At 43.0% G+C, this 21,252-nt stretch overlaps 1 protein-coding gene across 2 annotated transcripts in view; it reads left to right on the forward strand.

Annotated features, from left to right (window-relative positions):
- MGAT4B (alpha-1,3-mannosyl-glycoprotein 4-beta-N-acetylglucosaminyltransferase B) overlaps nt 1-21,252 on the forward strand; it is a 105,657-nt gene that overhangs the window by 57,372 nt on the left and 27,033 nt on the right. For both annotated transcript variants that reach the window (XM_039485727.1, XM_039485726.1), the window contains exons 2-4: nt 18,652-18,831; nt 19,417-19,557; nt 20,444-20,577. In XM_039485727.1, the coding sequence (XP_039341661.1) occupies nt 18,652-18,831; nt 19,417-19,557; nt 20,444-20,577 (455 nt within the window). The remainder of the gene's footprint in view (nt 1-18,651; nt 18,832-19,416; nt 19,558-20,443; nt 20,578-21,252) is intronic.

The following is a 21,252-nucleotide window of genomic DNA, read 5'->3' on the forward strand; positions in this document are numbered from 1 at the left end:
TCCTTAGAAATCTCACATTGGTACCTTCTTTGCATTTTGTCAGATCTGCTGTGAAAGTGTTCTTAAAATGAACATGTGCTGGGTCATCATCCAAGACTGCTATAACATGAAATATATGGCAGAATATGGGTAAAACAGAACAGGAGACATACAATTATCCCTCAAGGAATTCAATCACAAATTTAATTAACGCATTATTTTTTTAACTAGCATCATCAGCATGGAAGAATGTCCTCTGGAATGGTGGCCAAAGCATGAAGAGGCATATGAATGTTTAGCATATCTGGCACGTAAATACCATGCAGCGCCGGCTACAAAAGTGCCACATTAAAGCCTGTTCTCACTTTCAAGTGACTTTGTAAATAAGAGGCAGTCAGCAGTATCTCCCATAAAATGTAAACAAACTTGTTTGAGTTAGCAATTGGTTGAACAAGAGCGAGGACTGAATGGTCTTGTAGGCGCCAAAGTTTTAAATTTTTTTTGGTTTTTGAGTGCAGTTATGTAACAAACAAAAAAAATCTACATTTGTAAGTTACACTTTCAGGATAAAGGGATTGCTCTACAGTACTTGTATGAGGTGAATTGAAAAATACTGTTTATTTTGTTTATCATTTTTACAGTGCAAATATTTGTAATATAATACTATGAAGTGATCACTCTACACTTAGTTTTCTGTGTTGTAATAGAAATCAATATATTTGAAAATGTAGAAAAATATCCAAAAATATTTAATAAATTTAAATTGGTATTCTATTGTTTAACAGTGTGATTAATCGCGATTAATTTTTTTAATAATGATTGATTTTTTTGAGTTAATCGCGTGAGTTAACTGCGATTAATCGACAACCCTACTAAATAAATTATGTCAATTGCTTCTCTTTTATCCACTAATGTATTGACACATTCAAAGAATTCTAAGAGATTAATTAGAGATGATTTTCGTTGACAGAAACTGCTGGTGGGACCCCATCATGACGTTTTCTTGTTCTTCAGCAATTTTCTGCAATTTAAATGCTAAAGCTAGAAGTGCAGGTTGAGGCTCAACCCATTCAATCTGATTCACCCCCTTGGATCTGATTGAAGATTTGTCACCTAAAACCTGTTCTGGGAGTGGGTGATGACAATTTCATTGTTTCAAGTTCTCTCCCTTCTCTAAAACTGGAAGCGTTAGGCAGGCATGATGGATTCATCACCTCATTTTTCAAACAGTGAGTCATAGATTGCATGGATTATTATCCATCAGAATGTTACATCTGTCAACTGTGTGCTCCAGCAAGCCTCTGCATCACAGCACTGAGCACTGCTTTGGGCCGTGGATCTAGGCGTTATCTCTGCAGACTGATTCCAGTCCTTCCCTTCCCATATGGCGTGGGATATGAGCGTTTATCTCCGGTATTCATGTATATAGGGGTGTGTGCACCCATGATGGCAGTGCTGCCAGTCTCTGAAATAGAACGTGCTAAAGGTGTGTTTTTAATGTTTTCAGAAGGTGTGGCTTGCATAGTTTCTGAACGTAGATTTGAAATGCTAGCACCCATTCCTACTCTGGAATTTTGGAAGTACAATATGAGGTACTCATATAGTGTTTTATTTATTTATATAATTTTTCCCTCCTTTGAGTGTGTGTGATGGGATGAAACTGAAATCAATAAGGAGATGGATTAGAATATCATTGCACATTTTGCTGTAAAAATGGTAACTGTGTGTTGTTGAGTGTTCCTCTAATTGGTGGTTCTTCAGCATCTCATCACACGTTACATTTCTGGTTCATTCTGTGGAGTTGTTGCAGGTTGAAATGTTAAATATATCACAGTCTCTTACTAAATGACTAAATAAAAAGTCCATACAGATTGCAGTCTGTGGGAGTGTTTCCTGCACTTTTTTTTTCTTTCTAACAGTCTGACATTTAATAAATCTCCTATGAAGACTGACATGTTGGCTCAGCACAATAGTGGTGTAGTAAGTGTGCTGATTTGTCTTTCAAATCCAAGAGCTACTGTCAACACTGGGGCTGGAAGAAGTGCTGTGAATCAGGGATCAACATGCTAGTAACATCAATAAGGTGCTGAGCCAGCATGTTGGCCCTTGGGAAGGCTTACTAAAAATCTGCTTGTTCTCTAAAAGGCTGAATTATATTTCTGACGATCTCTGCAGCCAGACTGTGTTTTGTGGGGTGAGGAGCTTACTACTACTTACCAATTTGATAAATCCACTAAATAAGTACTCTAAACTCCACCTATGTGGAAATGCAGTCTCTCTTAAGCCATATGCCCCAAAGCAGGAAAGCACTTAAGCATGTGCTTAAAGTTAAGCGCCACTGACATCAATGATACTTAAGTGCTTTTTTTGATTAGTGGATGCTTTCCTGAATCTGGGCCTGATGTGTTAAAAAAAATTCACAAATGTAAATAATCCCTGTTAAGGAAACTTGGAAAAGTAGAAAACTCTCTAGAGTTCTTAGTCAATGACAACTTCTATGTCAAGGCAGTTGTTTAGTGAGAATGTGCCATACTGCATCAGCCAGGAGTTATTTGAAAATGGCTCACAAGAGGAAGTAACTTCCTGAGTTGTACAAACGGTGCCTTTGTATATAACTGCTGTTGTATAAAATAAGATTCCAGCCAAGTTATGGTTTTTAATCCCATCTCTCTTCACCTCTTTGACAGGCTATTTCATAGACCTAGTTAGAGCCCTGCCCAGATACAAATTTTGTATCTACATCTGATCCACGATTCACAAAAATGGTCCACAGATGGTCCGTATCCATGGATGTAAAGTGGTTATCTGTGAATTTGCAGGATTCTAGACATTGTAGTTACTTTGTTTAAATAATAAACCCCAATCAAATTTTGAGACCAGTGTCACTGCTCAGAATAGGGGAGGGTGGCAGCTTGACCTGCTACACGCTACATCTGAGCTGAACACGTGTGTGTTACAGTGATTTGGAAAATCTCCTGCCTTTTTGTTGTTGTTGTTTACTTAGTTTTGGATCTCCTAACTCCATATGAGCCTAGCAGTATTTTCCAATGATAAACAAAAATGAGCTTCCCAGTATTACCAGTGATTGTTGTCCATATTGCTTTACTATTGTGGCATAAGGTCTTCTAACACTGTAAAATGGGACAGGACATATCCCTTCTTTGGCTTTTGATTAACAATCTGGGATTCCTTGAGGAATCAGATGGGTGGTGAGCATGGAATAATGATCACTTGGGATATTTACAAAGTGGGAGTGCAGATATCTTGTGAACAAATAATGGAAATGTGTCTCTTACTTAAATAACATTTATCCAGCTTTTGCAAATACAACATTTATTTAAGGGAGGCAATTAACTCAAGGTTACTCAGAGCTTTTAATTCTCTTAAATGTTGTGGTGATTATGGATAAATCAAAATAAAACTGAATTTTTAAAATTTTTTTATTTATTTATTTTTGTTAGGGGAAGCACGATAGGCTGTGATTGGGGGGCATAGGGAGCTGACAGGCAAATTACCTACTAGGCCATGAATATTCTCGTGGATGTGCAGACATTGGAAACAGAATCAGCTTCTGTGTGGCATAAAATGAGGGTTTTTTTTTAAATTTTATTAATTGTTCCATAGAACGTGCATGGACCCAGGATAAATTGTTATAGTGCTAAATGTACATATTATAAGGTAGGTATAGAATCATAGACGATTAAGGTTGGAAGAGACCTCAGGAGGTATCTAGTCCAACCCCTTGCTCAAAGCAGGACCAACCCCAAATAAATCATCCGAGCAAGGACTTTGTCAAGCCGGGCCTTAAAAACCTCTAAGGATGGAGATTCCGCCACCTCCTTAGGTAACCTATTCCAGTGCTTTGCCACCCTCTTAGTGAAATAGTTTTTCCTAATATCCAACCTAGACCTCCCCTACTGCAACTTGAGACCATTGCTCCTTGTTCTGTCATCTGCCACCACTGAGAATAGCCGAGCTCCATCTTCTTTGGAACCTTCCTTCAGGTAGTTGAAGGCTGCTATCAAATCCCCACTCACTCTTCTCTTCAGCAGACTAAATAAAACCAGTTCCCTCAGCCTCTCCTTGTAAGCCATGTGCCCCAGCCCCCTAATAATTTTCGTTGCCCTCTGATGGACTCTCTCCAATTTGTCCACATCCTTTCTGTAGTGGGGGGCCCAAAACTGGATGCAGTACTCCAGATGTGGCCTCACCAGTGCCAAATAGAGGGGAATAATCACTTCCCTTGATCTGCTGGCCATGCTCCTACTAATGCAGCCCAATATGCCGTTAGTCTTCTTGGCAACAGCGGCACACTGCTGACTCATATCCAGCTTCTTGTCCACTGTAATCCCCAGGTCCTTTTCTGCAGAGAATTGCCACTTAGCCAGTCGGTCCCCAGCCTGTAGCAGTGCATGGGATTCTTCCATCCTAAGTGCAGGACTCTGCACTTGTCCTTGTTGAACCTCATCTGATTTCTTTTGTCCCAATCCTCCAATTGGTCTAGGTCACTCTGAACTCTATCCCTACCCTCCAGCGTATCTACCTCGCCCCCAGCTTAGTGTCATCCTCGAACTTGCTCAAGGTGCAAACCATCCCATCATCCAGATCATTAATGAAGATGTTGAACAAAACCAACCTCAGGACAGACCCCATGGGGCACTCTGCTTGATACTGGCTGCCAACTAGACATTGAGCTGTTGATCACTACCCATTGAACCCGATGATCTAGCCAGCTTTCTATCCACCTTATAGTCCACTCATCCACTGGTAAAGAAATAAGTATAGGAAACTTAAGGTACATTTTATGTCAGATTATTATGAAATGTCTATTTTGGACCAAGATCTTGTGATATCCAGATGATTCAGAATATTTTCAGCATATTATATGTTTACACAACGGTTCAGCTGATCTTTCTCTGAGCAGACACAACAAGAGCTGTTAAATCTAATGTTGGCACTCCCTAGCATCTATCTTACCTGACATGGGGGAGAAGACTATTCGTTCTGTGGCTGAATGGTGTTGATGCTTGTCTTTGGACACTCAAGTTCTCGAAGAAAATGTGGTACTTGTATATGGGCCTGTTATATGGACTAGCTTCATGACTGTTAATGATTGGATGCTTTTTTCTCTTGTTTTGTTGTCTCCTGAATTTTACCTAAATACTGAAATATAAAGCAACTGATTCCAATTTGGGATTTCTAGTAGCGGTTGGGTGCCAGATTTTCTAAAAAGCTCAGTTTGCATTTAGGCACCAAATGAAGCAGCCGGATCCTCAAATGAAAGCAGCACTCCCTTGAAAATCCAGCTTCCGTTTTGGATGTTGTGCATTCCTGAAAATCTGGCCTTGAGTCATGATTAATTTGTTACATAGTTTGCTTCTTTGCTGACTTTGAAGTGAGTTAGGGAGTTCTCTGTGGTTTTTGTATGAGTATACCTATCCCATTAAATTAAAATAGTTCAGTAATAAGATATAGTTCCCCAGTCTGTCTCTAGACTTTATGCATCAAGGAAGACACCTTGTCAATCAAGAATCTTCCTGGTGAGGGTAGTTACTGTGTTGTTGTGCTGAATCAGGCATTCAGCTAAGTGAAGGGGACAACTAACTGTTTTGATTTCCTGGTAAACCAGTGCTTTCTTGAACTCACTCCGAATGCTACAGGCTGTCACAAGCATGATCTGTAGCTCCAGATGGTCCAGCAGAATTGCCTTCTGCTCAGGTTCCTTGTGGGATACATCTAAAATCGTGTTTCATGCAGCAGTTTTCCTCCTTCCCGGAACAAATTAGCAGATGGGAGGTCTAATTTAAAGACACAAACTTATTCTTGGTGGCATGAACAGGTTTATTATGTAGTCATTACTGATACCTGTGTAATCCGTGCAGGGGTTTTCACGCTCATGGTTCTGGTTGCAATGAGGTTTGCATTTAGAAAGAACTAACATTCCTCTTTTTCACACTTAAGTAATCGAATTTAGTCCCCAAATTTGGGACAATAATTTCACACACACACACTCATTGGTTCTATGGAACTTGTTGAACCAGAACAATATACAGTGAGTGTAACTTAAGAAACCTACACGGACCCATTCATAACTCACTTAACTACCAGAACACGCAACCAGTAAATGTAGTCTGCGTTCAAGGGTGCCTGGTTGGCTTACTTAGGATGAGGTTGGTGAGATGTGAGTGGCAGCAGGGAGGTAGCCAAAGTTGAGAAGGGGACTGAGGAGTGGCGTATTCTGGGATGTTGAATTACTTAGAAGCTTGTTTTTCTGCTTTCTGCAGTTTGCATTGGTGGACAATGCTGTCTAGCAACCTTTACTCAACCTCACCGTTTTTGTGAGAATTTTAAAGTACTGGCCTTTGCATTCCAGACAGGTCCACCTTGTGATACTAATGCAAATGTGTCTGGAATTAGTAAATTGTATTGCAAGGTCTGCCATATGTAATTTGAGTTGTAATATTAGCTAATTTAGTGCCCATATCTGCATTATTTATGTCCATGAGCAAGGCCTCAGGATCAGATGCTTGCATATTAGAGCTACAGTGTGTTGGAGGCAAATATAACCTATTCTAGCTTGATGATAAGCATTTTACCCATATTTGAAGTAAAACCAGAAGGGGTGATCCTCTCAGATTAGGATTAAATTCCTTGTTAGAGAGTTTGCAGTTACCTGCACTAACTAGGCTTGGCTTGTAAGCAGAGATCTGGAACTTCTTTTCCAGCTAATTGTATTTGTTTCCTTACCTTTCTGCTCTTAGGAATGAGCATTTGCTTCACAAGACTGGAGAACTTGAAACAAAATAATCAAAATATACAGTTGCCCTCCCAAAACCAAGATTTTATAAAGACAAAAAGTCTGGGTTTTTTAAATTTTATAAAATTTTATTGAGTGGCAAATGCAGTTTGCAAAGACTTGGTATTCATTTGCTGAAAGACTAAGGTGGAGAAATCTCAGGCTTTGGACATCAATATGCTCTGCTGGGAAAAGTTATCTTCAAAGAACAAAAACAAAGCTAATTGGTCCTGAAATGCTGACTTATTTAAAATGCACAAAGGGCTTTCTGGGAGATTATGATGCGGTTTTAAAGACTAATACAGACCGAAGACATAAAACTCCTGACAAATGTGGATGTGGACTAGTCTCAGAGGCTCACAAGCCTGGAATTTTAATTGCACTTGTCATACTGTGACTCCCCTGCTTAATTCTAAAGTTATATCTCTGCTTCAACATTGAAACTGAAAACCTAGGAGGAAGTGGTAACCTTGCTTCCTCCCCTCCCCAGCTAGCAAACATGGTCATTGTTTTTACAGCAATTTAAGAAGAGCAGAGCCACAGAGACTTCTCTGTGGTGGTGAAGTATTTGCACGTTAAGTGGGCACTGTCTTAGCTGGCCCAAAATTTTATCTGCTTCAGTGTTTCTGATCTGTTTGCAGAGTCCATATAAAGCTTATTTTATTTCCCCAAACAAATGTTTCAATCTTCTTAAGTGAGTCAAGAAAGACATGTGGGTGGGTCCCACCACAACCAAGAAAACCATGATGTATGCATGCCATTGATTTCAGTGGGGGCTGCTCAGCATCTCTGAAAATCAGGCCGCTTGTACAGGTGTCTAAATATGGACTTGGAACACTAACTTTAGGCACACTTTTAAAACAAATCTTGGCCATTGTTTTAAAGAGCAACCCAGTGCAGGGAAGGAAGCCGGAGAGAAGAGCCTTCTGTGTGAGATTGTAAACTATTAAAGTGATTCTGAAAGATGTCACTCTAGCTTTTCTAGTGCAGTTATCCTGACCGCCAGCCTAGTTGTGCTCCAATAAACTTTGTAAGATAATGAGCGACACCTTTTGAGAACTAGCTGACTGTTCTGGGACTCAGTAGCTAGTCTGTAAACAGAGCCATCCCCTGTGTAGACTGTACAGCTGTACGGCCAACTGTGTTGTAGAATAACTTTTCTCAATTCTGACTTTGATTCCTGAATGGGGGTAGGTTTCAAGAAAGACTGTCGCTAATGGCTAAGGACCAAACATAGCAACGTGTGAAACCTGGCATTCTCCCAGGCCTGTAGATTTTCATTTTGGCACAGAATGTTCACTGGGTAGCAGAATACCATGTCTGAGATATTCTGGTATCCCATTTGTTATCATCAACTCTCTCACCCAGCACAGACATGCACTACGTCACAGGTCAATTTATGTTATGTTTGCTTTCTTTGCAGCAATATATTGTATATTAAGAAAAGGGAAACCACAAAGTAACAGACACACTTTTGGTTTTTTGATATGTACTGTGAGAATTTGTATCTGGATCTCAGTGTGCTTGATTCTCCGGATACTTTACGAGAACTACCATTGCGATTATTTTTACACCTGGAGGCCATGGAAGAAAAAAATGTATTTTTTTTCAGAATCTGTCTATTTGAGAGGTGTAGCTAGGAGCTATTTTGAACAGACACTAGCACAGAAATGTGTTCAGCCTAATTAGAAGCAAGTCCTGTCTTCTGTGTTTTGAACTTGCTTTTATGTGTCGGAGCTAAGTCTGTTTTTCCTAATGGCTTTTCAAAAGATACCTTCTGTCACTCAGGAATTGGGCTCTTCTTTTGTGAGGGCAAGGGGCGGAATCTTCCAACTACACATTATGTGCTGACATTTACAAAATTGCATGATTTGTAATCCAGAAGAAATAAAATCATTCTGTAGTTGCTTTAATGCTTGGTCCTCACTTGTCCAAGCAGGAGGCACTGTAATTAAATCACAAGATCATGTGTAACTTCACAGGGAAGTGAAAAGCCTCCTATAGACATTATAGAATAGAAGCATTAAAGTTAGATACAATTTCACTTTTTCTACTGTTAGTTGGAAATGCAGCAAATTGTTACAATTGGGCATCAGCACTCCGGTTTAATGAAAAGTACTGCTGTCTGCTTGAGCAAGCAGGTCATTAGTGAATGAATAATCAGTGACATTTTCCATTTAACTCTGACATGAGCAGAGTGTAGTGCTCTAGAAAAAGCCATTAAGCAATGCCTTAACCCTGTTGCCAGTCTTTGCAGACCAGGCCCCAATATCCATCTTTAGTTATTAGGAGAGGAAAAAAAAATAGATGATGTTGTTTGGTTTGTTAGTACTTACATTGCTACTGCAGTTGCCCCAACCATACTGAGAACCCATTGCACTAGGCGCTGTACAAATATAGTAAATGACAATTCTTGCACAAAAATATTCAGTTTAAATAGCTCTTGTTTTTACTCCTTACTGGATGCTCTGTGTGTATTGCTTGGCTCTGTTAAAAGGCATAGATTCATAGACTTAAGGTCAGAAGGGACCATTATGGTCATCTAGTCTGACCTCCTGCAGTTTGCAGGCCACAGAATCTCACCTCCCACTCCTGGAACAAACCCCTAACCTATGTCTGAGTTATTGAAGTCCTCAAATTGTGATTTAAAGACCTCAAGGTGCAGAGAATCCTCCAGCAAGTGACCTGTGCCCCACACTGCAGAGGAAGGCGAAAAACCTCCAGGGCCTCTGCCAATTTTCCCTGGAGGCAAATTCCTTCCTGACCCCAAAGATGGTGATCAGTTAAACCCTGAGCATGTGGGCAAGACTCACCAGCCAGCACCGAGGAAAGAATTCTCTGTAGTAACTCAGATCCCACCCCATCTAACATCCCCTCACAGACCATTGGGCATATTTACCTGATAATAATCAAAGATGAATTAATTGCCAAAATTAGGCTATCCCGTCATACCATCCCCTCCATAAACTTATCAAGCTTAGTCTTGAAGCTAGATATATGCTCACCAGGTACAAAGCTCTGCATAGGTTTTCAGTAGAATTTTAACAAACCCTTGGATTCAGAGACCACAAAGTTGGGACCAAAACACTGATCTGAAGTGAAGCACACAGCAAAAGCAGATGCAAACATGAAGAAGTGGAAGACCACAAATTTATACAACGCATAAATGGTATAAAAGCAATACTCTAGAGCATTTGGGAGTTCATGGGCGTCTGCTTGTATTTGAGTTACACCATCAACCTAAAAAAAGAAAAAATGTTTCAGGTGCTACACCCTCCTCTGAATCCCCCTGCCAGTTTTTTGTGGTTTTCAGAATTTTTTAATGTATCTCTAAATAGTTCTCTCTCTTTTTGCAACATTGCAGTGTGAAAACCTCAAACACAAAAACCAGAGAAAACTAACTTTAGGGGTGGGTGGGGGGGAGTAGAACGGCTTATGCATAAAGTGCTGTCAAATGCACAAAGTAAACAGGGAGGTGGAGGGGGTAAATAATTTTTCAGTAATCTTAGCTGTTGCTTGTAAAAATAGATAACACTTTTTTAAAGCAGGAATGTAATTTTTAAGTGAACGAGGTTTCTTTAACCATGCAGCGCAGCCTTAATCCTAGTAGAGAGGATAGTCTGTTTTATATGAATGAGAGCTTCACAACTTGGAACAAATTTGAAGCCCTGGTTTCATCTCCTTAAATTATTAAACATTTTAAAGGTAGGTGTGTGTGTGTGTGTGTGTGTGTGTGTGTGTGTGTGTTAGAAAGGGGTTGGGGGAAATTGGGAGTGAAAATTAACTTTCCCCTAGCTGGAATTTGCAGGGAAAGGATTAATTACAGAAGTCACTGAAAACATGTCATGCCTTGGAAATAGCATTTTATAAGTTTCAGAGTAGCAGCCGTGTTAGTCTGTATCCGCAAAAAGAACAGGAGTACCTTGTGGCTGTAGCTCACGAAAGCTCATGCTAAAATAAATTTGTTAGTCTTTAAGGTGCCACAAGCATTTTATAAGTTATTTTCCACAGTTTTATGCAAGCTGCGTCTTATTTTATCATCTAAACTCTCTCTTATGAACCCCAAAACTGAGAATGCTCATGGAATCTTCTCTCTCATTAAGTATCAGAGGGGTAGCCATGTTAGTCTGGTTCTGTAGGAGCAGCAAAGAATCCTGTGGCACCTTATAGACTAACAGACGTGCTGCAAAACGTCTGTTAGTCTATAAGGTGCCACAGGATTCTTTGCTGCTCTCTCATTAAGGGGCCTAAGCTTATACAGTATTTAGAATTGTATTTGGAACTTTAATTGTAATGTTTCAGTCCAGCCAGTTTGCAAAACTGCAGAGTGGTAAACTATCGGCAGAACCAAACTAAGCCTCTGGAGTCAACGAGAAGCTTACATAGCCGGTGCCACAGTCAGCAAGGTAAAAACAGAGCTCTTTTTCCTCTTTAATTCATTCTCAGACAGAAGTGCAGATTATATGTGATAGTGTTTTAGTTGTGTGTGACACTCTTGTTCTAAGTTAATGTTTTTGGGGCATTCATAACTTCTAAAAAAGAAAACCCATATTTAGCTTCGCTAGTTGTTCTCTTGCCTTCAGTCCAGGGTGACTGTGTGTAAAAGTTTGTTAAAATCCCATTTTTCCACTGCAGATATTGAAATGGGGAAAATGTGTTTTTCATGCTTCTAATAAACTTCCTATCATTTTGTGCATTAAACTTAGATGGTTTCATTTTTTAAATTAAAACTTTGCAATGCCTGCCTCCCTTATTAAGAAATCTGTGTAAAATAGGGGATAGTTTGGGTCAGGAATAGATAATAGAAAATCTGTACTTGTGGAGCACCCGTTGTTTATCAGTCTGTTTTAAAGCCTGCACAGAATAGTATATCTGCACTCAGAAATAAAGGTAACTGCTGTTAAATCTATGCCTAGAAATACTTGTATGAGAACACAAGACACACAACAAACGTTGCAGACTCAAAGCATACCAAATAGTGGTTTCTTGCAATCCTCTTCTTGTCAGTATAGACAGAGCCCTCATCCCATGTCCATGTTTGCTTAACAGATATGCACTAATTCATTGTCTTTATTATGAAAACTGGCATGGCCTCTTGCCTGAGTTACATTTAGTAGTCTAATATTAGTTGAATAAATTTGCCTTGGGCCTAAGGTCTAGTGATTCATTCTGTAGCTTCTAACTGTGGTCAGTCACACGTGTAATACTGAATTGCCCAGTTTCATGAATAATAGAGTAAGAAGAAATACAGGAAAATTAGAAATGGTTAATTTATTAAAGTTTCTAGTCTGTTGTGTCTGTTGTACGTGTGTAGTCAAATACTACTGAAAACAATTCTCTTTCCATGTCTGCTTTAAGAGAAAAAAAAAAAAAGGCAGACTGACATGTAGTTTTGCTTTGAAATAAGATTACCTGTGTGTTTGTAGTGCACCCTTCGCCATCGTATGAGGGGATCTATGGTTATATAAGCAACTAGGCAGTTTGTTGCAGGAGTCACTCTGTGGAATTCTTGGCCCTGCGTTACACAGGATGTTGGATTAGATTATTGTAATGATCCTTTCTGGCCTTAAAATCCATTAATGTGATCATACGAATGGATCCCTTCTTACGCACTGCGGGAGAGTGCGCTTCGTTGGTTTGTTTCTCCTCCCACCCCACCCTACTTCTCTTCCTTTCTTCTCACATTCTGTCTGTCCTCATTGAGCTATTCTAAAATTGTTGCAAAGAGAGAACTGAGGTTTACTGTTAGTTCCTGAGCATGGAAAGCTTCATGGCTATTCACATGCCTCATGGACAGGGGATCCTTCACCTCTTAGGGCCAGCTACCATGAAGGCCTGTTTCCCAACTCCTGTTAGCCTTGTTCTTGGCATTGTTACCTTGATCGTTACTGATGACCACAGCTATGGTCTCAGAGGTAGCCAGGCCCAGTCTTATGTGAAAGCCTTGAAGATTAGGGTCTTGTGTTGAATCCCTTTTTGGAAAAGGGACTCAGTGCAGCATGAGGCATGCTGCGGTGATGTGTCTTAGTTGGCTTGTGTTGCTTAGAAGAGGGTCTAATGTGTGTTGGACTTGGGTCTGTTTTGTGAGAGTTTGTGTGAGTTCAATCCTTGAGGGGGCCACTTAGGGATCTGAGGCAAAAAAATCTGTCTGGGGATTGGTCTTGCTTTGAGCAGGGGGTTGGACTATATGACCTCCTGAGGTCCCTTCTAGCCCTGATATTCTATGATATTAAGTGTCAACCACAGGTGCTGTGCATTGCAGTAATTGATCTTGGAGGAGATGAGCATGTGGATCAGTCGCAGCTACATCTTATAGCAAGGAATGCAGCTTCCTGGCCAGTTAAATATGATAAAAGGCATTTCTGATTATTGGTGCCCTTTGGGTCCCTAGGAAATCCCTAAGAGTGAGTACCACCTCAGCAACTGGAGGCAGATTTCCTGAATAGAGAATGTTTATAATGTTTTCCTCCTCCTAACAGTATTGCCTCTGTCTCTACAGGTTTTCATTTGCACCATCTAGTTGTTATTCAGGTGCTTATCTTCCTCAAACACCAGGGCAGCTGAGTTACTGGGTTCTGTGTCTGATGTGAATGTGGTATAGAGCAGTGTTTCACGTGTTCACTGGTGTAAAAGTCCATGTCCTCTCACAAGCTCCAGTAGCAGTTTTATTAAGTTGTTGGAGCAGTTTCTTAAGTTGAGGGGGAGAAGAGAGGGCTAGAATTGAGCCATGTGGGACTCTGCAGGAGAAAGCTATCAAGGCATAGGAGCAGCTTTTTCTCCATCACCACCTTTTGGGTAAGACCTGTCTCAATTACTGTGAAGCTGACTGCCTCCGTGTAAGTTCTAAAGCTTGTCTCTGTCACCAACAGAAGTTGGTCCAATAAAAGAAATTACCTCACCTTCCTTGTCTCGCTAATACCTCTAATCAGAAACATAACTTACAAAATACTTTAACAAAAGGCTGTTTATTAATAAAGTGTATTTCTTTAAATGCCCACTCCACCCACAAGTTTTTTGGGTGGTTGTTTTTTATCATCCCAAGAGCCTTCTTGTGCCATCTGACAAAGAACACAATCTGTTCAGGCTGAGGTCCTGCACCCTGTCCTTAATTATTCACACTGATCCACTTGAAGCAGCTGGGACCATGGACACAGCTGGAGATTTGGCTTTTGGTCCTGGCTGTGATTTCCATACCCCATCCTGGAGTGGGTCGGAGTGATGGTTGCACTATTTCTAGCTGTATGTCCAAGTAGTTCATATTTATGAAGCGAGGAAGCAATGTTATTACTGAGCTTTTAAACTAGAATTTTAATCTAACCAGTCTGTTTTTCCTTCTTACCAGCTTCCCCACTTCTTGGATGCCACACTGCAGTTGGTACATAGTACTATCTGGAGAGTGGAAAATAAACTGGAGAGTTTCATGCAGGAGACAGCTATTTTTTGTGTCTTTTCTGGCTGCTGTTCTGAGTTGCCATAGTAAAAACAATAACATCGTCTTGTGTGGCGGCATCCCCTTTTGCAAAGTGATTTGAAAGCCGGTTCAACGAAGTCCTGATAACTTCACCCTCACTTGGACATAGCTCTGTCATTTTCAGAAGCTTCTGGTGCTGCTTCATATACGGAAATCGCTCAGGGCAGCATGAACAAAAGATGAAAGTGCTGCCCTGAGGGACTCTTAAAGCTGTGACCTACAAAGGATTTTTTTTTAAATTGGGCTCGTGCCTTCTTTGGTTCCCCTGTGATGTATAAGAGAGACCCAGGATGTGCTGTGCTGTGTTTTGTTTAAATGAAGTTCAAAAGTTTAAAAAAAAGGGGGGGGGAGAGAAGCCAAGGCTATCAGGAGCATCAAGCTGGTCTTCTCTAGTTTTGCTGGAGGAGCAAAGCATGTGTATCATTAGCACTCATGGCTTAATTCAGCCTTGCAGAACTACCAAGGTTTGACAGGCAAAAATCTGGTAGCCCACCCTTCCCATCCACCCCACATACCACCCATGAACGCTCATTTGCATGTGCACACCCCCTCTTCTCTGACTCATAAACATCCCTTGGACATGTGCTCTCAAACTTGCACAGTCTTGGAGGCATGCGTATTGTAATTCAGACTCTCGTGTGCTGTCAGGTACACACACCTGGACATGCTTTCCATTTTACACACACTTGGAATGTCTCTTTGCTTTGTTTTTAAACCCAGCGTTCAGGTCACCTTTACACTGTACATTATAAAGAAGCGGAGAAGGGCAAATGCCCAATTTCTTTTCCCTTGTAGGAAATCTTTAACAACATGGGCAATTTTTATATAGCACATTTTCAACCCAAGGTGACTTTAAAATCAGCCAGGTTATATATTAACCCCCTGGAAAACTGAGTCAAAAAGAGAAATCGAGATTGTGCTTTAACTATAGCTTTGCTACTATAATTGCCTGTAGATTCTGGACTCTTGCTCCAGGGTATAGACTTGAGGCAGAACTGTAAATATTTATCGTTCTAAATGGGATTACACACACAAACCAATGTTCAAAGAACACTATTAAGGTCACAAAGTCAAGCACTCAGTACCAGCATTAATGGTACCTGTGCTAGACCAGGGGCTCTAATGGTTTTCAGGCTCCCAGCTCCATGGTAGGAAGCCTGGAAACCCTGGCATGGCAGAATGGCCCTGGAGCCGCTGGTCCCCAGCGGCCCACCAGGCGAGCTGATAGGGAACCCGGGCAGGTATCTGACAGAATCCTGCCTGTGTTTCGACAAAATTTCTTCAAACCTGAACTGTTTTCACAAGACATTTCCAGTTTAGAGTAGCATTTTCCAACAAAACTTGGTTTCATGGGGAAAATTTCCAGCCAACTCTATTATGTGAGTGCTCAGCACTTCTACAAGTCAGACTGCAGAGTCTCAAGTTGGGCATATAGAAATTGATGGATATACAATTAATGGGCACCTGTGAACAGTTTGATATAAGTGACTTGACCAGGATCACATAAGAACTCTGTGGCAGAGGTAAGGATAGAATATAATGATCGAGGGCAGCACTATAAGACCATCCTTTCTTTTTTTCACCCACTCTCCACATCCTTTCTAACTTCCTCAACAAATGAGGCAGGGATCTTACAGACCACAGTCTCCTTTACTACACAGTCCTGATTCAGCCATCCTGTGCACTAAATGAGCCAGGGGTCCTTTGGAAAAAATAGTAATTAAAGCATATCATAACACACATGCACAAGGTTGCAGAGACAGTCTTAATTCTGCATTGCCAAACTTTTGAGTTCTTGACTTTGCAATTTTAATATTTTAGCTAGGTTTCTTATACGTAATTTCCTAAGTTTCTAAAAAAGCAAACTGCAAAAATAGAAATTCCCTTATGTGGCGGCATATTGACAAACACATGGGTCATCCGCAGGGTTGGAAGTTTTAGATCCACTGCATAGCTCTCTGCCGCTGGAGATAACAGAGTAACTGATAGGAGCAGTAGTTTGTAATGGGCTCCTCCTCTCTATTGCATCAAACATAAATTACTTGTCTTCACTTTCAGGGCTCTTCTCTTCACTAGGGATCACTATCGAGATGTCAGCTTTTGCCACCAATCAGCCCACGATGCCTGCTTCCATTGTTCCCTTGTTAAACTTTCAAACAAACACCTTTGTGCTTTATCTTATGTTGCCACTTGCACTTGAGAGGACCTCCCCCCAACCATCTGCAGAGTTATCTCCTTAGCCTCTTTCAAACTCTGTCACAGGGTCCGCACAGGTTTCCTCCTTCTCGCCCTGTGCTTAGGCTGATAAAATAGGAGTTCTCGCGCCTTCTTCCGGTGTTTCACCCTTGTGCTTTATTTTACAGTGCCACCATCTAGTCTCCTTTATCCCCCAACAGTTATTCCCTTTCCAGGGTCTCTTGGCCCTTGAGGTTCCCTTCCTGTGGTGAGGAGACAGCGCTGTAGCCTCCTGTCCCCTCCCAGGCCAGCCTCCTGGCTGAGTTTTGTTCGGGGCTTTTATAGCCCTCCCAGCCTTCAGCCCAGCTGTCCCTGCTTAGCTCAGTCTATTGCAGTAGCCAGCCCTCCTTAGGGCCTGCAGCTGGGCTCCCTGCTGGCTGCTTTGAGCCTCTGCCCCGGCCTCTGTGCCCGAAAGCAGGGCTTAGCCAGCATTTTAGCAGGGCAATCAAGGGGTTTTACCCCTGCCCTGCCACACTCTCCTTTTCCATGGAGCCCACAAAAATTTACCAGCTGAGCTGCTACTGTGCTGAAACCTCTGCCTGTCGTGCTGACCCAATAGTGTCTCATTGTTTCCTTTATACTCCCCCATCTGTCTGTATGGTATCATCTGTTGTCTTATATTTACACTGTAAGTTCTCTGTGGCAGGGACTATCTTTTTGTTCTGTTTGTACAGTCCCCAGCACCGTGGAGTCCTGGTCCGTGACTGGGGATTGTACCTGCTATGGTAATTCAAACAATGATGATGAAGGGGGTGAGACACCCACTCTGCCAGTGTGTTTCACAAGGATTTGCTGACCGCAGAGGAATGTTGAGACAAGAATCTTGGGTTCCGTTCCAAGCTCTGCAGGGGCGTGTGCTCTCATGGGCACAGATTCTTCTCCAAGTGTGACCCTTTCTGTGCTGTCTCCTGCAGCCTGTCCCTACCCTGGCTCCTTGTCCCAGTCTCCACTTCCTCAGGCTAATCTTCCCAGTCCCAGTTTCCTTGACCGTGCAATCCTGGTCTCCCCATCTGTCAGAGCCCCAATTCCCACCTCTCCCCAGTGTCTCCCCCTCCACAGTCCAGTCCTCCCACTCCTGCCCCAGCTCCTTGTCCCCAGTCTCCTCACCCAACCAGTTCCACTTCCCCACCTGCTGACATCTCCTCTGGCCACCTCCCTAGTCACTGGCTCCCGGTCCGTGTCTTCCTTTTGGGGCTGCTCATCCAATCTCAATCCTCATCCCTTAGCTTCTTCCCCAGCCTCACCCCTCACTGGCTCCTTCACTCATCTCATTGCCCAGGCTGTCCAGGTTTTCCTCCCACACCCCAGCTCATGGGCGGCCGGTGACCCAGCCACCCGCAGAGGCTAACCCCTGAACCCTCCCGCCGTGCCAGAGACCCTGCTCCCCTTCTACTTTCCCCTCCCCCGCAGGAACCCAAAGCACCCCCACCATGGCCCCACTGCCTCCAGGTGTGGGAGGGGGGCGAGGCCCCAGCCTGGGTGCGCCACAGCCCTTGGGCGGCGCGGTCACTGCGCCCCCAGCCTTGGGGCTCCAGGCGGCCAGCACGGCCCAGCACCAGCCGCCCTGGCAGCCCTGAGTTGCTGGAGGAGGCATGCTGGCCTCGGGATGAGGCCACGGCAGGCTGTTTGGGAAGGCAAAGCCTCCCCTTGCTTACAATACTCACCGCCCAGGCCCCAGCTCCTTGTCAGATCTGTCTCCCCTGCCCTCATTCCCTCACTGGATCCTTATCCAGCCACTCCCAGTCTTCCCCCCAAGCCTCTCAAATCTGTGTCTCCCCCAAGGCAACTGAGTCCCAGTCCTGTTCTCCCCCTCCACCACTGCCAGTTTCCTTCACAGTAGGAGGGAAAGTTTTATAAGCAACTGACAACAGGGTGTTTTAACAGGAAGGGCCAGGCAACACTAGTAAGTGGTGCTACCCGCTCTGCCTGTATTATAGAGCCCTCAGGTAAAATGGCCAGTGCTCTGACAGTTTTGCTTGCTGTGAAGCACACATGGGTGAGCCGTTACCTCCGAATCAGCCAGTGATTTGGCAATACTTCTCCCTCCCTCTGTTTTAGGTTTGGTGCCTAGGGCTGCGGAGTGGGAGAATGGCTGATTAATGACACTTTGCCTTTTGGAACCTGCCACAGCAGGGGAAGAACGTGTTTCCTCTCTCTTCTCTCTCCACAGGTGAGGTGGTGGATATCTATCAGCGAGAGTTCCTAGCGCTCAGGGACCGTCTGCATGCTGCTGAACAGGAGAGCCTAAAGCGCTCCAAGGAGTTGAACCTGGTCCTAGACGAGATAAAGAGAGCGATCTCGGAGAAGCAGGCCCTACGGGACGTAAACCGGACATGGAGCAGTTTATCTGGTGAATCAGACTTTTAACAGAGAGAAGCTCTTGCTATAGAGGAGGTAGTGAGGTGTGTGTTTGTGTAGGGCTGCAGATAGGATGGGCAAGCATAGGCCAAGGTCCAGATCGTCTCTGATTTAGCATGAGGGGCTTAAGAGGTTCAGAAAATCTATTTGAATGGAGATGGCCATTAGACGTGCACCGTTAGCCATTGAATCAAGCCTCTGCAGATAATATACGCTAACGTGCTTGCTCATGAGCTTTTACCACCAACTGTATGCTCGGTATTGAACGTTTATGAAACGCAGGTCACAGTGGAGGGTTTAGATTTGCTCTCTTATTTCAAAGTGCAAAAGTTGATTGGATGGGAAAATTGGATCTTTTTGATAAAATCTGATTGATCTTCGTTCTCCTCCCCTCAAAGATTTTGGACCTTATTCAGTGCCTTTACACACAACTCCCACTTACGTTAGTGGGAGTTGTGGGTGCACACTGAGGAGGCTGGGTGGATTAATCTAGTGATAGTCTAAAATGGCCAGATTGCCCTGTGAGGGGGTTTCCTGTATGGTATCCTGCATATTGACTTCCTTTTCCTCCTTTAAGATGAAACCAAATTAAAACTCTGGAATATCACCAACAAGAATGTGCTGCATCTTCCCACCATCTTTCATCATTTGCCACATTTGCTGTCCAAGGAGAACAGTCTACAACCAGCTGTGCATGTGGGACAGGGACGCACTGGAGGTAAAAGCAGCTGCATCAGCACCAAGATCCAATGTCTCTTCCCTTCACTTTACGTGTGCCCTTCTCCTCCCCTCCATTCCTGGCTTGAGATGAGCAGGACTGGAAGTAGGGGACCACGTTCCATGCAGGCTTCCTCACTGCATCAGTGCCTTAGGGTGGATGCGCAGAGTGTAACCCTTCTTAAGTTAAGAGATGCAGGGAGATACAGTCTGTGCTTTAACCAGACCTAAAGTGATATTTGACGTGTCTGTCAGTTGGTCGGTCTTACTGCCACCCCTCAGTATAGTATCTGAGCTGCTCCCATGTAAAGTCAATGGAATGGCAAAGCCCCTAGTGGACTTCATGGAGTCCCTGGAACTTTTCCTCTTCTTGGGGTAAAAACTCTGCTTGGGATAGGGGTTTTTGTTTGATTGGTTTTTTTAACTTTTATTAATTTACTTTTTTTAATGTTGATTTGTTAAGGGTTTTGTTGGTTGGCCTGTTCTGGGCAGAAGAGGTCTCAGTGTTGAGTGTCTTTTTAGGGTTGAAAGGCCTTTCTGAAGAGGAACACTTTGCAGCATTTCCTAAATATCAGTCTTAAAGCTGTAATAACTGTACTGAATGCTTCAAAGGGAGGCCCTGCATGCTAGCACTCCGTTCCTTTTTGTTTCCTGGCCAAACTGTTCATCAGAAAAAAGTTAACCTGCTGATAGGGATAATTCAGTGAATTAGCCCTGGGTAGCCACAGGGGTTTTGATCCCTAGCCCATTTTCCTATTGATGGAACATAGTGCTAAAAGCCAGTAGAAAGTGAGACTTCGGGGGCTGAGTGAACAGTCTTGTTTGTTTTCCTGGCCCATTGCCCTGTGTTCGTCTTTCTGAAAACACTTTGCTTTGGTTCTGAGCAGTGTCCATAGTGATGGGAATCCCCAGCGTGAAGCGAGAGGTGCATTCATACCTTACGGACACCCTGAACTCCCTGATCTCAGAGCTCACCCAGCAGGAAAAGGAGGACACTGTGATTGTTGTTATGATTGCTGAGGTAACGTGACCCTTGTATCTATTTATCCCGCTTCATCAGCTCTTCATCCCCTTTCTCCGTCTGACAGGGACTTGGTGCTGGTCCAGGAGGCTGAATGCAGCCATAAAACAGCAGGATGTCTTCTCATGGATGAGGGCCAGATCCACCGCTGTAGAGGCAGATAAGCCCAACCTTGGGCTGTTGTCTGACAAGGTTCATCAGGCACATCCCCCTGATGGGGGCCAGCAGCCTGTTTTTAATGTGAAATAGTGCTTGGATGTGCTCTTCTACAGAGGGTCAATATGTTAGCAGATGATTACATTATAGCCGCCAACATGGCCCATGCATTCATCTTTTTCATTTAAGTCGTGCTCATTAACCTCACTCCTACAAACTCCAAAGCAGCTGTTGACTGAAGCCCTGCAAACACCACTCCACTGGTTCATGCTGCCCTCCCAAGACTCCATCATGTTTTCTCTGCAATCCCCCAGCCCATTTCTCCAAGGCTGAGACTAGCCTATTTTGTTGCACTGATGCCTGGGGCCAGAATCAGTTGCTAAATTCAGGAGCTACAAAGCCTTGGTGTGTTAATCCACTAGAGCTGCTTTTATCTAGGGGTTTATATGGTTATTTTTCGCCACCACTTTCCCCTCTGGATTATTTTCTCAAGCCTAAAATGCATTTGTCTTAGTTTTC

Source organism: Mauremys reevesii, linkage group 8 (assembly GCF_016161935.1).
Source record: "Mauremys reevesii isolate NIE-2019 linkage group 8, ASM1616193v1, whole genome shotgun sequence".
NCBI lineage: Eukaryota > Metazoa > Chordata > Testudines > Geoemydidae > Mauremys > Mauremys reevesii.